Source organism: Notolepis coatsorum (genome assembly GCF_963971535.1).
Source record: "Notolepis coatsorum genome assembly, chromosome: 5".
Classification (NCBI taxonomy): domain Eukaryota; kingdom Metazoa; phylum Chordata; class Actinopteri; order Aulopiformes; family Paralepididae; genus Notolepis; species Notolepis coatsorum.
In genome coordinates this window covers 164,352,502-164,368,231 of record NC_140169.1, presented here as the reverse complement: position 1 = coordinate 164,368,231, position 15,730 = coordinate 164,352,502, and the positions used below count along the sequence as shown (strand labels likewise).

The 15,730-nt window shown below is 49.1% G+C and overlaps 1 protein-coding gene across 1 annotated transcript in view; it reads left to right on the top strand.

The window, feature by feature from the left end:
- The window catches only part of cers6 (ceramide synthase 6), a 168,294-nt gene that overhangs the window by 52,373 nt on the left and 100,191 nt on the right, over positions 1 to 15,730 (top strand). The window contains exon 5 of the mRNA XM_084314429.1: positions 3,351 to 3,401. Coding sequence (XP_084170555.1) covers positions 3,351 to 3,401 — 51 coding nt within the window. The remainder of the gene's footprint in view (positions 1 to 3,350; positions 3,402 to 15,730) is intronic.

Below are 15,730 nucleotides of genomic sequence, written 5' to 3'. Positions count from 1 at the left end.
AGCATAAACTTACCAAGTCTCCTATTGTACGGCATGCATGGGTTCATCATCGTCGTCCATGTCTTCCATGTCCATTCTGCCTGGACCTATAAAGATATATAATAAATCACAGTTAGCATCAATGGTCAAACATTCAATCATGAACCAGGCCATATCTAGGCCGTGCACTTTGCTTTTCATGACATTGACTAAACACATGCATATATTCGCGTTACTGTGTATATACCCCGTGTTACAGACGCAATATAGCGACACAATAATAATAATTCATTGATTTTTTATAGCACTTTTCAAAGACCCACATTCGCTGATCATATACATACGCTGCACATGCATATATTAGCTTTAGCTTGCAATGTATCTACAAACATTCGATCATACGAGATACATTCACGCACATGGATTCAATAAACACATGCATATATATATATATATATATATATATATATATATATATATTCGAGTTACACATGCCTTGAATTGACCATTTATTGAATTGAAATTACCTGGCATCCACTCGTCATTATCATCAGCGATGTCGATCTCAGACTCGTCCGTGGTGTGGGAGGACGGCGGCGACACATGCCGGGTCTTCGCAACCCGCTTCATTGTTGCTCTGACCGGGAGTGGCGCGATCGTTACCGGAGAACTGATCGGTGCCGGCCTCACCTGAGGCGGAGGTGCACGGCTTGTACCCGCTGTAGCTGCGGTAACCGGGGCCCTGAACCGCTTCTTTGTGGCTCTGACCGGGAGCGGCGCGATCGTTACCGGAGAGCCGGTGGCAGCGGCCACGACCGGAGAACTGATCGGTGCCGGCCTCACCTGAGGCGGAGGTGCACGGCTTGTCCCAGCGACAGCTGCGGTAACCGGGGCCCCAACCCGCTTCTTTGTGGCTCTGACCGGGAGCGGCGCGATCGTTACCGGAGAGCCGGTGGCAGCGGCCACGACTGGAGAACTGATCGGTGCCGGCGGAGGTGCACGGCTCGTCCCAGCGGCAGCTGGTGGAACCGGGGCCTGGGTGAACGGCAGTGTGGTCTGGACGTATCGGTCCGGGAGTTTGCCTCTCCTTACCGACTTCCTCGTTCTCCTCATTGTGAATACCTACTCTCAACTATTACTATAAAAACGGCTATGAAAATCTACTAACTAGTGTTACTAAAACACGGACTAAGCACTTATCTAAAAGTGCTGTACTTGCTACAGTACTGCAACTAATATTACCTGGTACTACAAAAGAAAATAAGTATTACAAAATGAAGAAAATATATTATCAATCACTACTACTACTAGAAATACTATCACTACTACTATCAATGCTAAATGCTCAAAATCAAATCAAAACGCTAATCTCTCTCTATCTCTCTATCTCTCTATCTATCTCTCTTTCTCTCTCTCTCTCTCTCTCTCTCTCTCTCTCTCAATGATAACTGTATTCACAAAATCCGAAGACGCACTGAGCTCACGCTGGGTGTGTTCAGGTTAAATATCAGGTGGGCAGGTCAAGATCGTCACAATCTTTACTATCGACCAATCACAGCAGAGATCCATCATCCTTATAATAATGCAGGTAGATTGACTGATAACATTATACATGTGTTACAACATAGGGCTCTACTGCCACCTGGCGGAATCGAGCGAAGTTGCATGTCTAGACGTTCAGAAATGTGGTAGCAAGATGGCCGCCGATGTCTAGTGCACGAAAAAATAAATAAAAATAAAAATAAAATAAATCCGAGAAATCTTGTGAGTGGCATGCAACCACCTTAAAAAAAACCAGAGAAATCTCGTGAGTGGCACTCAAAGTGTTAAGAGTCCTAACAGTGTTTATTATTAATTAACGTCATAAACCAACTACCAGATTTATTTTGCACCAGGGAACTTGAAGGTTCCTGCCGCGCTCGCGGCAAAAGGGGGCGGGCTAGCGGCGTGGGGTCGTGGCCAATCAGAGAAAAGCTGAACACAAGTTGGTTGCCTTTAATATTCACGCGTCCCCTCCGGTACTCGAGGAGGCAGCCGTCGCATCTTTTCACCTCCTGCACAGTGCGATCTCTCAGCGGCGAGGGTCTGCATGGGAGGGACACGCCGCCCCCGTTGCTTCCTGATTCTGCTGCGCAGGCGCACCAACCGACCTGTAGGAGTCGCTGTCCACAACGTCCAATCCCCACCCACCAGCTTCCCACCCCTAACACTGCCAATTGCGTTAGTATGAATGACCAGCCAAGCTGGTAGCAATGCAGAGAGCTGGGCTCGAACCCAGCATCTCCTGCATTAGTGGCAAGTGCCTTGCCCACTGCACCACTTAGCCGGCCTTTAGAACGCTTCTTGAAGCACGTGGCAGCAGCAAAAACGAGATATCGCGCGGAGTCACACACACACACACACACACCCACACACACACATACGCTACCGATTATTATTATGTCTCGCTCAGCACAGCAATATACCAGATGCTTAACCTGTTAAGCCCGGAGCCCTATTTTCTGAAAATCCGCCTAAAAATACATACCTAAGTAAATGGAAGACTGCTCCACTTCTACAAGGTCCATTTGCATGTTCTTGGTATCTAGGGATGGAATGTATTCCTAGTGTCAGAAATATTGTGTCTGTTACTAGGCTTGAGTAAATTGTGATGAAACAAAGGAGAATATAAATTGTAAAGCCTTACCTTACTCGTTACTGGGAAAGTAATACATTTACAGTAATTACTGCCCAACACGATCTTCCGAATTCCACTCATGGGAAGAAACGCACCTCCTGATGTTACCTGACATCAGTCTTCTAATGTATCGCCGAAGCACTTTGATTCCATTAAGCCCAAACATACGGTCTTGTGTCCGCTGAGGTCTCGGATGTTGAACCAGCAGGAACCGCTTCCGCTTTGGGGGATCGATGTCTAGCGGACACGCTTAAATAAAATGTTGGGTCTTTTCGTGGATTAGCGTGACGATGCGTTGATGTAGCGGTCGGTGAAGCCTGCCCTCTTTGCATTCATGTTGAGAGGAATTGATTTGGTCCATTTGTAAGACCTCCTGTCACAGTTTCTATGAGATGGGATTTAATTCTATTATGAGTTCACATGAGTTCTATTATGAGTTTTCAGAGTTAATTATTGCTTACACTGTTTATTCAGAGTTAATTATATTGTTTACACTGTTTATTCAGAGTTAATTATATTGTTTACACTGTTTATTTGTCTCATATTTTTATATTCAGATCTATTGCCTATATTTGTGTCTTTCTACTATAACCCTGCCCATACCTGTACCTCCCCTCCCCCGTGCTGCTGTGACCATACTGTACACGCACCGATAAGAAGTGATTGTAATTGATGTTTTCTGTCCTCTCCACAGACTCCGTGGCTATGGAACACTAAAGAGTGCTGGTATAACTACCCCTACCAGGTGACTGTCCAATCACTATCCCTTCAATACGGTCTGACACTGATAACCTTTTGTTTTAGGGGAGCGGGCAGTCCAGCCCCCTTTAGTAACGCTGTCTTGATTTGATTTGATTGAAGTTTATTTCAAATATTGAAATTCTTTATTGGGAAAACCACATTGAGATACAGTATCTCGTTTTCGAGAGGGTCCCACATTTTGTGCAATGTAATTCAGAATCAGAACACATAACACATAACAAAAAATAAATAAAGGACACATAACATAACAAACAAACATCAAGTACATATGTAGTACATCAAGTACATTTTCTTTTGTCATTTACATATTTGAAAAGGAGTGGGAAGAAGCATACACTTATTTAATCCCACCCCTATTTACTCATCAGAACATACTATATTTTATTGACTAATTCATACATTACTAGACTTATATTGAAAAATTAGCTTAGTTAACAATACATTTTTTAATAATACCTTATTAATATTTGCCAAACTGTATGTTACCCTGTAAAGTTCCTAGCCATTTTTTATACATATATACAACTATATACATACATATGCACATATATACATTTATATATACATACACATACTGTACATACTGCCAGTTATCAAACCCCTTCTTCATCCCTGTACCTCTTTAAAACCATTTGACTGTATTTTTATTTTAAACTTTTATGTTTTGACATAAAGTAACACTGTCTTTTAGACCAGCGGGCAGTCCAGCCCCCTTTTAGTAACACTGTCTTCTAGACCAGCGGGCAGTCCAGCCCCCTTTAGTAACACTGTCTTCTAGACCAGCGGGCAGTCCAGCCCCCTTTAGTAACACTGTCTTCTAGACCAGCGGGCAGTCCAGCCCCCTTTAGTAACACTGTCTTCTAGACGAGCGGGCAGTCCAGCCCCCTTTAGTAACACTGTCTTCTAGACGAGCGGGCAGTCCAGCCCCCTTTTAGTAACACTGTCTTCTAGACCAGCGGGCAGTCCAGCCCCCTTTAGTAACACTGTCTTCTAGACCAGCGGCCAGTCCAGCCCCCTTTTAGTAACACCGTCTTCTAGACGAGCGGGCAGTCCAGCCCCCTTTTAGTAACACCATCTTCTAGACGAGCGGGCAGTCCAGCCCCCTTTTAGTAACACTGTCTTCTAGACCAGCGGGCAGTCCAGCCCCCTTTTAGTAAAACTGTCTTCTAGACGAGCGGGCAGTCCAGCCCCATTTAGTAACACTGTCTTCTAGACCAGCAGGCAGTCCAGCCCCCTTTAGTAACACTGTCTTCTAGACCAGCGGGCAGTCCAGCCCCCTTTAGTAACACTGTCTTCTAGACGAGCGGGCAGTCCATCCCCCTTTTAGTAACACTGTCTTCTAGACGAGCGGGCAGTCCAGCCCCCTTTAGTAACACTGTCTTCTAGACCAGCGGGCAGTCCAGCCCCCTTTAGTAACACTGTCTTCTAGACCAGCGGGCAGTCCAGCCCCCTTTAGTAACACTGTCTTCTAGACCAGCGGGCAGTCCAGCCCCCTTTAGTAACACTGTCTTCTAGACCAGCGGGCAGTCCAGCCCCCTTTAATAACACTGTCTTCTAGAGACGAGCGGGCAGTCCAGCCCCCTTTTAGTAACACTGTCTTCTAGACCAGCGGGCAGTCCAACCCCCCTTTAGTAACACTGTCTTCTAGACGAGCGGGCAGTCCAGCCCCCTTTCAGTAACACTGTCTTCTAGACGAGCGGGCAGTCCAGCCCCTTTTAGTAACACTGTCTTCTAGATGAGCGGGCAGTCCAGCCCCCTTTTAGTAACACTGTCTTCTAGACGAGTGGGCAGTCCAGCCCCCTTTAGTAACACTGTCTTCTAGACCAGAGGGCAGTCCAGCCCCCTTTAGTAACACTGTCTTCTAGACCAGCGGGCAGTCCAGCCCCCTTTTAGTAACACTGTCTTCTAGACGATCGGGCAGTCCAGCCCCCCTTTTAGTAACACTGTCTTCTAGACGAGCGGGCAGTCCAGCCCCCTTTAGTAACGCTGTCTTCTAGACGAGCGGGCAGTCCAGCCCCCCTTTAGTAACGCTGTCTTCTAGACGAGCGGGCAGTCCAGCCCCCTTTAGTAACGCTGTCTTCTAGACGAGCGGGCAGTCCAGCCCCCTTTAGTAACACTGTCTTCTAGACGAGCGGGCAGTCCAGCCCCCTTTTAGTAACACTGTCTTCTAGACCAGCGGGCAGTCCAGCCCCCTTTAGTAACACTGTCTTCTAGACCAGCGGCCAGTCCAGCCCCCTTTTAGTAACACCGTCTTCTAGACGAGCGGGCAGTCCAGCCCCCTTTTAGTAACACCATCTTCTAGACGAGCGGGCAGTCCAGCCCCCTTTTAGTAACACTGTCTTCTAGACCAGCGGGCAGTCCAGCCCCCTTTTAGTAAAACTGTCTTCTAGACGAGCGGGCAGTCCAGCCCCATTTAGTAACACTGTCTTCTAGACCAGCAGGCAGTCCAGCCCCCTTTAGTAACACTGTCTTCTAGACCAGCGGGCAGTCCAGCCCCCTTTAGTAACACTGTCTTCTAGACGAGCGGGCAGTCCATCCCCCTTTTAGTAACACTGTCTTCTAGACGAGCGGGCAGTCCAGCCCCCTTTAGTAACACTGTCTTCTAGACCAGCGGGCAGTCCAGCCCCCTTTAGTAACACTGTCTTCTAGACCAGCGGGCAGTCCAGCCCCCTTTAGTAACACTGTCTTCTAGACCAGCGGGCAGTCCAGCCCCCTTTAGTAACACTGTCTTCTAGACCAGCGGGCAGTCCAGCCCCCTTTAATAACACTGTCTTCTAGAGACGAGCGGGCAGTCCAGCCCCCTTTTAGTAACACTGTCTTCTAGACCAGCGGGCAGTCCAACCCCCCTTTAGTAACACTGTCTTCTAGACGAGCGGGCAGTCCAGCCCCCTTTCAGTAACACTGTCTTCTAGACGAGCGGGCAGTCCAGCCCCTTTTAGTAACACTGTCTTCTAGATGAGCGGGCAGTCCAGCCCCCTTTTAGTAACACTGTCTTCTAGACGAGTGGGCAGTCCAGCCCCCTTTAGTAACACTGTCTTCTAGACCAGAGGGCAGTCCAGCCCCCTTTAGTAACACTGTCTTCTAGACCAGCGGGCAGTCCAGCCCCCTTTTAGTAACACTGTCTTCTAGACGATCGGGCAGTCCAGCCCCCCTTTTAGTAACACTGTCTTCTAGACGAGCGGGCAGTCCAGCCCCCTTTAGTAACGCTGTCTTCTAGACGAGCGGGCAGTCCAGCCCCCCTTTAGTAACGCTGTCTTCTAGACGAGCGGGCAGTCCAGCCCCCTTTAGTAACGCTGTCTTCTAGACGAGCGGGCAGGCCAGCCCCCTTTAGTAACACTGTCTTCTAGACCAGCGGGCAGTCCAGCCCCCTTTTAGTAACACTGTCTTCTAGACGAGTGGGCAGTCCAGCCCCCTTTTAGTAACACTGTCTTCTAGACGAGCGGGCAGTCCAGCCCCCTTTTAGTAACACTGTCTTCTAGACCAGCGGGCAGTCCAGCCCCCTTTTAGTAACACTGTCTTCTAGACGAGCGGGCAGTCCAGCCCCCTTTTAGTAACACTGTCTTCTAGACCAGCGGGCAGTCCAGCCCCCTTTAGTAACACTGTCTTCTAGACCAGCGGGCAGTCCAGCCCCCTTTAGTAACACTGTCTTCTAGACGAGCGGGCAGTCCAGCCCCCTTTTAGTAACACTGTCTTCTAGACGAGCGGGCAGTCCAGCCCCCTTTAGTAACACTGTCTTCTAGAGACGAGCGGGCAGTCCAGCCGCCTTTTAGTAACACTGTCTTCTAGACCAGCGGGTAGTCCAGCCCCCCTTTAGTAACACTGTATTCTAGACGAGCGGGCAGTCCAGCCCCCTTTTAGTAACACTGTCTTCTAGACGAGCGGGCAGTCCAGCCCCTTTTAGTAACACTGTCTTCTAGACGAGCGGGCAGTCCAGCCCCCTTTTAGTAACACTGTCTTCTAGACGAGCGGGCAGTCCAGCCCCCTTTAGTAACACTGTCTTCTAGACCAGCGGGCAGTCCAGCCCCCTTTAGTAACACTGTCTTCTAGACGAGCGGGCAGTCCATCCCCCTTTTAGTAACACTGTCTTCTAGACGAGCGGGCAGTCCAGCCCCCTTTAGTAACACTGTCTTCTAGACCAGCGGGCAGTCCAGCCCCCTTTAGTAACACTGTCTTCTAGACCAGCGGGCAGTCCAGCCCCCATTTAGTAACACTGTCTTCTAGACCAGCGGGCAGTCCAGCCCCCTTTAGTAACACTGTCTTCTAGACCAGCGGGCAGTCCAGCCCCCTTTAATAACACTGTCTTCTAGAGACGAGCGGGCAGTCCAGCCCCCTTTTAGTAACACTGTCTTCTAGACCAGCGGGCAGTCCAACCCCCCTTTAGTAACACTGTCTTCTAGACGAGCGGGCAGTCCAGCCCCCTTTCAGTAACACTGTCTTCTAGACGAGCGGGCAGTCCAGCCCCTTTTAGTAACACTGTCTTCTAGACGAGCGGGCAGTCCAGCCCCCTTTTAGTAACACTGTCTTCTAGACGAGTGGGCAGTCCAGCCCCCTTTAGTAACACTGTCTTCTAGACCAGAGGGCAGTCCAGCCCCCTTTAGTAACACTGTCTTCTAGACCAGCGGGCAGTCCAGCCCCCTTTTAGTAACACTGTCTTCTAGACGATCGGGCAGTCCAGCCCCCCTTTTAGTAACACTGTCTTCTAGACGAGCGGGCAGTCCAGCCCCCTTTAGTAACGCTGTCTTCTAGACGAGCGGGCAGTCCAGCCCCCCTTTAGTAACGCTGTCTTCTAGACGAGCGGGCAGTCCAGCCCCCTTTAGTAACGCTGTCTTCTAGACGAGCGGGCAGTCCAGCCCCCTTTAGTAACACTGTCTTCTAGACCAGCGGGCAGTCCAGCCCCCTTTTAGTAACACTGTCTTCTAGACGAGTGGGCAGTCCAGCCCCCTTTTAGTAACACTGTCTTCTAGACGAGCGGGCAGTCCAGCCCCCTTTTAGTAACACTGTCTTCTAGACCAGCGGGCAGTCCAGCCCCCTTTTAGTAACACTGTCTTCTAGACGAGCGGGCAGTCCAGCCCCCTTTTAGTAACACTGTCTTCTAGACCAGCGGGCAGTCCAGCCCCCTTTAGTAACACTGTCTTCTAGACCAGCGGGCAGTCCAGCCCCCTTTAGTAACACTGTCTTCTAGACGAGCGGGCAGTCCAGCCCCCTTTTAGTAACACTGTCTTCTAGACGAGCGGGCAGTCCAGCCCCCTTTAGTAACACTGTCTTCTAGAGACGAGCGGGCAGTCCAGCCCCCTTTTAGTAACACTGTCTTCTAGACCAGCGGGTAGTCCAGCCCCCCTTTAGTAACACTGTATTCTAGACGAGCGGGCAGTCCAGCCCCCTTTTAGTAACACTGTCTTCTAGACGAGCGGGCAGTCCAGCCCCTTTTAGTAACACTGTCTTCTAGACGAGCGGGCAGTCCAGCCCCCTTTTAGTAACACTGTCTTCTAGACGAGCGGGCAGTCCAGCCCCCTTTAGTAACACTGTCTTCTAGACCAGAGGGCAGTCCAGCCCCCTTTAGTAACACTGTCTTCTAGACCAGCGGGCAGTCCAGCCCCCCTTTAGTAACGCTGTCTTCTAGACGAGCGGGCAGTCCAGCCCCCTTTAGTAACACTGTCTTCTAGACCAGCGGGCAGTCCAGCCCCCTTTAGTAACACTGTCTTCTAGACAAGTGGGCAGTCCAGCCCCCTTTAGTAACACTGTCTTCTAGACGAGCGGGCAGTCCAGCCCCCTTTTAGTAACACTGTCTTCTAGACGAGCGGGCAGTCAAGCCCCCTTTTTGTAACACTGTCTTCTAGACAAGCGGGCAGTCCAGCCCCCTTTTAGTAACACTGTCTTCTAGACAAGCGGGCAGTCCAGCCCCCTTTTAGTAACACTGTCTTCTAGACGAGCGGGCAGTCCAGCCCCCTTTTAGTAACAATGCCTTCTAGACGAGCAGGCAGTCCAGCCCCCTTTTAGTAACACCGTCTTCTAGACGAGCGGGCAGTCCAGCCCCCTTTTAGTAACACTGTCTTCTAGACCAGCGGGCAGTCCAGCCCCCTTTAGTAACACTGTCTTCTAGACGAGCGGGCAGTCCAGCCCCCTTTTAGTAACACTGTCTTCTAGACCAGCGGGCAGTCCAGCCCCCTATTAGTAACACTGTTTTCTAGACGAGCGGGCAGTCCAGCCCCCTTTAGTAACACTGTCTTCTAGACCAGCGGGCAGTCCAGCCCCCTTTTAGTAACACTGTCTTCTAGACGAGCGGGCAGTCCAGCCCCCTTTTAGTAACACTGTCTTCTAGACGAGCGGGCAGTCCAGCCCCCTTTAGTAACACTGTCTTCTAGATGAGCGGGCAGTCCAGCCCCCTTTTAGTAACACTGTCTTCTAGACCAGCGGGCAGTCCAGCCCCCTTTTAGTAACACTGTCTTCTAGGCGAGCGGGCAGTCCAGCCCCCTTTTAGTAACACTGTCTTCTAGACCAGCGGGCAGTCCAGCCCCCTTTTAGTAACACTGTCTTCTAGACGAGCGGGCAGTCCAGCCCCCTTTTAGTAACACTGTCTTCTAGACCAGCGGGCAGTCCAGCCCCCTTTTAGTAACACTGTCTTCTAGACCAGCGGGCAGTCCAGCCCCCTTTTAGTAACACTGTCTTCTAGACCAGCGGGCAGTCCAGCCCCCTTTAGTAACACTGTCTTCTAGACCAGCGCACAGCCCAGCCCCCTTTTAGTAACACTGTCTTCTAGACCAGCGGGCAGTCCAGCCCCCTTTTAGTAACACTGTCTTCTAGACGAGCGGGCAGTCCAGCCCCTTTTAGTAACACTGTCTTCTAGACCAGGGGTTCCCAAACTTTTCAGGCCAGGGCCCAGAAAATAAGGCGTCAGAGAGCCGCGGCCCAATGCACATCGTCAGGCTTTTTTTTTCTTTTTTTTTTGCCAGGCGACCGATTTTTTAAGCCAAATATTACTTCAATCCTATTAAGTTAGTTCAAGTTAGTTATTCATTTATATGTGCTATTTATGAGAGGGCTAACTTGTTGCAAAATAATAATGATAATAATAATAGCCTCATTAAAATACTATTGTTGCTTCGGTTGTTTTCAGCGTTTTATGTGCATAATCTGTTATTTAGTTTGAAATGTTCGTTGAAATAAGTAGATTTTTAGTTTTTGTTTATTTATTAAGTTAATATAAAACCATATAGTCACATTTTAGAATACAATAGAATAGAATTTTAGAATACAACTATAAACACTGTCCTGGCCTGCTTCTAAGTTCAGTGGCCTGACAAAAAAAATAATAATAATTTTTTTTTTTTTTTTTTTTTTTAAATCATCTCACGGCCCACCCGTGGCTGCTCGCGGCCCACCTTTGGGTCGCGACCCCGACTTTGGGAACCACTGTTCTAGACGAGCGGGCAGTCCAGCCCCCTTTTAGTAACACTGTCTTCTAGACGAGCGGGCATTCCAGCCCCCTTTAGTAACACTGTCTTCTAGACGAGCGGGCAGTCCAGCCCCCCTTTTAGTAACACCGTCTTCTAGAGACGAGCGGGCAGTCCAGCCCCCTTTAGTAACACTGTCTTCTAGACGAGCGGGCAGTCCAGCCACCTTTAGTAACACTGTCTTCTAGACGAGCGGGCAGTCCAGCCCCCCTTTAGTAACACTGTCTTCTAGACGAGCGGGCAGTCCAGCCACCTTTAGTAACACTGTCTTCTAGACGAGCGGGCAGTCCAGCCCCCCTTTAGTAACACTGTCTTCTAGACGAGCGGGCAGTCCAGCCCCCTTTTAGTAACACTGTCTTCTAGACGAGCGGGCAGTCCAGCCCCCTTTTAGTAACACTGTCTTCTAGACGAGCGGGCAGTCCAGCCCCCTTTAGTAACACTGTCTTCTAGACGAGCGGGCAGTCCAGCCCCCTTTAGTAACACTGTCTTCTAGACAAGCGGGTAGTCCAGCCCCCCTTTAGTAACACTGTCTTCTAGACGAGCGGGCAGTCCAGCCCCCTTTAGTAACACGTCTTCATCGAAACAGTAGGAAGGCAGATGGGGAGAAACAGTCAAGTCAAGTCATCTTTATCTCTATAGCACATTTACAAATGACTAAAGCCAAACCAAAGTGCTTTACAGGTACATGATAAAAAACACATACACTACACAGTAATAAGTAAAAATACACCAAAATTACAGAAAAGGTACTGTACAATTAAGAAAAAAAACAAGAACAAGGGGCAATATAAACGAGACAAGAAATTTGATGAAAAGTCCAGAGTAACAAACAGCAAAAGTGGCAGGCTAAGAAAAGAGGTGCGTTTTGAGCAGTAATTTAAAAGCCTCTATACTCTGGGCAGATCTTATGTGGGGGGGAGACAGTAGGGGCGCGTTCACACCTACCCTGTTTGGTCCACTTTAAGTGGACCATGGTGGTCCACTTAAATGAATAGTCCGTTTCGTTTGTAGAGGTGTGAACACAAACCGAACTATTTTGAGGACCAAACAACCGAACCATGGTCCTCTTGAAAAGTTGGGACTCGGTCCGTTTCAATCGAACTATAGTACCTAATCCAGGAAGCAAAGTAGCCTACAGTGCATTGCAGTGTGGCTCTGAAGTCAGACTTGCGCCGCTCGCGTGAGTCTCTCCTCTCTAGACTTGCGCCGCTCACGTGAGTCTCTCCTCTCTAGACCCACGCCGCGAGCGGACAGTCTCTCTTCCTCTCTCTCTTAGGATGGCGCCGCGCGCCGACAGTCTCTCTCTCTCTCTCTCTCTCTCTCTCTCTCTCTCTCTCTCTACTCTCTACTCTCTACTCTCTAGTCGACTTGTGCCGCGCTCGTAATGACAGTATCTCTCTCTCTCATTACGCTGTCGGCAACTGTTTACGTTTGTGAGTGCTATAGTCCAATAGATGAACGACTTGGCGACTGTATGTCCTTTGTTTACAAATTAGATCCGCACCAAAAAGGGTAGTGTGAACGCAGACCAAAATCAAACAATGTATCATTTTCACATTTGGTCCACCAGAAAGTCCGGCCTATCCGCGGACTTTCAGGTGTGAACACGCCCTAGGAGACACAGTAGGGGAGAGACAGTAGGAGACAGAGGAGACACAGTAGAAGACAGAGGAGACACAGTAGGAGACACAGAGGAGACACAGTAGGAGACATATATATGCTGTAAATATAAATGTATATATGCGGTACATATATATACATTTAGTAAGGGCAGAGTAGTGTTTAAAACACTGCGCTGATGAATTCCTATCTGTGAGAATTCACTGCAACGTTACACACGAGTACATGGAGGTAACAGCTAGACATTACAATAAATCAAGAACAAAAACCACCATAAAATCCAAAATAAATGCAACACTCCCAGACATACCCCAGCAAGGGTAAGGAGAAAAACTCACAAAAAACCTAGCGAAAGGAAAAAAGCACCACAGGCAATGTAACTGAGGGGTACAATTCCCTGACTGTATTGAATAAGTATGGTATCATTAAACCACTACTGAGTTATGTACATTACTACTGGCCATACAGTACACATGTATATGAGATGAACACCCCCACAATAACACGGCTTCACAAGAAATACTGTTTAGAAGAATATTTATTAGAAGAGCACGAAGATTATCTTACATTACTTATCAAGATTGAGAGTTGCGCTTGTAAGGCGAAGAATGTGCATGAATAGGTCAAGAGCGTAAGTCCATGAGCATATTACGCAGGAGATAATTAATACCACCTGTATCATAAGAATTATATATGATACACTAGTAGATCAGCTGGAGATACTAAGAGGGTTCCCTCCGGTTGTAAGCCAGCAGGGGAGAGGATTTGTCGGTAGCAAAAGTCTGGATCAACGAGGAATAAGGAGACTCCAGGTACAGGAGACAGTGCAATAATCCCTTGATCCGTAGACGAAGCAACAGCTATTCTCCGGTATGCAGTGCCGCATGGAGGAAAGCTAGCCAGCCTCAGAGTACTAGAGGCGGGCTCGACGGTGCTCCTCACAGGGTAGATCCCACACAGCAGTGGGTGTAGACGATTCTCCGCTCCAACAGCTACAGGACCAAAGCAAATATAATCCAGCCGAAAAGGGCTCTGTAGTCGTCGGGTAGGTTATCCAGTGTACATATCCACACGGTTCTTGTCTAGGGCTCCTCGGATGACGGCACCAGGTTAGGCCGCCCAGCCTGGATAAGCACACTAGCTCGGTACGATGAAACGTTGGTAATGCTGGTCACTGTAGAACGGTAGCCGCACGATACACTATACATAATAGACTATTACTTAATAATAGAATAGGTCGAACTCGACGATACAGCGTTAAACTCTGACACTTCAGCTATCAATTCGCACGCGGTCTCAAGGCTCTATTTCGGGGCAAAACGGGCCCACTTCACAGCACGTTGTATCGTGTTGTGAGGCTTCAACTTATTGGGGTAACTAACTGCTGTATTCACCTGCGCCGTATTTATACATAAGGTGAACAATCTAGTACCAGCCTTATTTCTGTCTCGTATTCCTGCGCAGAACCGGGCATGTCCAGGAATGTCTTAGCGGTGACTTTGAACTAGACATTGGGGGTATGGCCGTGGCGCCTAGGGGATCGCTATCCAATAGGAGAACGAATATTATGGTCTGGCCTGTACTAGGTAAAGGGATATTCCGTGTATATGTACAAAGAATATACAAGGGATATCAGACGATATACAATACTATACAATATATCTCAAGTAATAAATATATATATTCGGTTTAATCTGACCCTTTGTAACAGCCGCCTCCTAATTAGTCCGCACCTAATTAGATAAGCATAGACAGATTAACCGCACTGTCCACTACTCAATGTCCGTTGTGAGGAGTAGGGCAATTCACAAAGTCAGGGGGTCATGGTCGTCATCAAGAGAGTCGGGGAGCCTTGGCAACTCTATCAGCCTCGCCACGGGTCGGGTGTATGTCCGCCCTTGGACGAGCACTTCTGCCGCTCTGACCTTTCCGTCGGTACCAGTGATCACTTTGCTTACGCGGCCGGCCGGCCACATAGCTCGGGGTAGTGACTGGTCGATAATCATGACGACTGTGCCTTCCGTCAAATTGTCTCTTTCTTTTACCCATTTCTGGCGGGTCTGTAGAGACGGTAGATAGTGGAGGAGGAAACTGTTCCAAAACTTGTCAGCCAATACTTGACTGTACCTCCACATTCTTCGGCCGTTCGCTTCTTCAGGTCTGTACACTGTCTGTGGGAGCGCGGGGTCCAGCCGCACCATCAAGAGAGTGTTGGGGGTGACTGGGTCGACATCTGCTACATCACTTGAGACGTAACCGAGGGGCTTTGAGTTCAATACTCCCTCGATCTCCGTGAGGACTGTCGTGAGGACTTCTTCCGCCACGGTCTGGGCCCCAAGCACGGCGTACAGGGCTGTCTTTATTGAACGTACTTCTCTTTCCCAAGTTCCACCGAAGTGAGGTGCATTCGGGGGGTTAAACTGGAAATCAATCTGAGAGGGAGCGAGGTGGGTCTTAAGTTCTGGGCCCATAGCTTGGAAGCTCTCTCTCAGCTCTCTTTCTCCGCCTTTGAAGTTTGTCCCGTGATCAGACAATAATATAGACGGTTTTCCTTTCCGCGATGTGAATCTCCGGAAGGCCATAAGGAATGAGTCCGTACTCATGGTTGGAAGGAGTTCTATGTGTATCGCTCGGGTGGTCATGCATTTGAATACAATACCCCACCGTTTCTCCGTCCCTCTTCCTTTCTTTACATACAGCGGGCCGAAACAGTCCATACCGGTGGAGTGAAAGGGCTTGTCGCCGAGTCGGAGGCGACAGGGGGGTAGGTCAGCCATCCGGGGTATACTGGGCTGTGCTCGCCACTTGTGACAGTCTAGACAGGTCCGCTGGAAGCGTCGTACTGCTTCTCTTCCTTGCAGTATCCAATAGCGACGTCTGATCTACGCGAAGACTCTCTCTGCCCCGGCGTGGTGCACGTCCTCGTCGTATTTCTTTATGATGAGCTCTGTGACCTTGTGTCGGCTGTTTAAGACTATCGGGTACTTGACGTCATCCGTTAAGTCTGGGGCTCTCCTCAGACGACCACCCACTCTGATGAGATTATGGGCGTCGCTCTCAGGGGCCAAGTGGAGCAGTCTGCTGTCTGACGGGACTGGCTTTGATCCCTGCAGACAGTCTAGCTCGTCGGGGAACGAGTCTCTTTGGGCTCGCTGTAGCAGAAGGAGTTCTGCTTCTTCGTAGTTAGCTGCAGTAATGTCAGTAGTGGACGGAACCTCTGGGTGGTGCCACAGGAATGTCT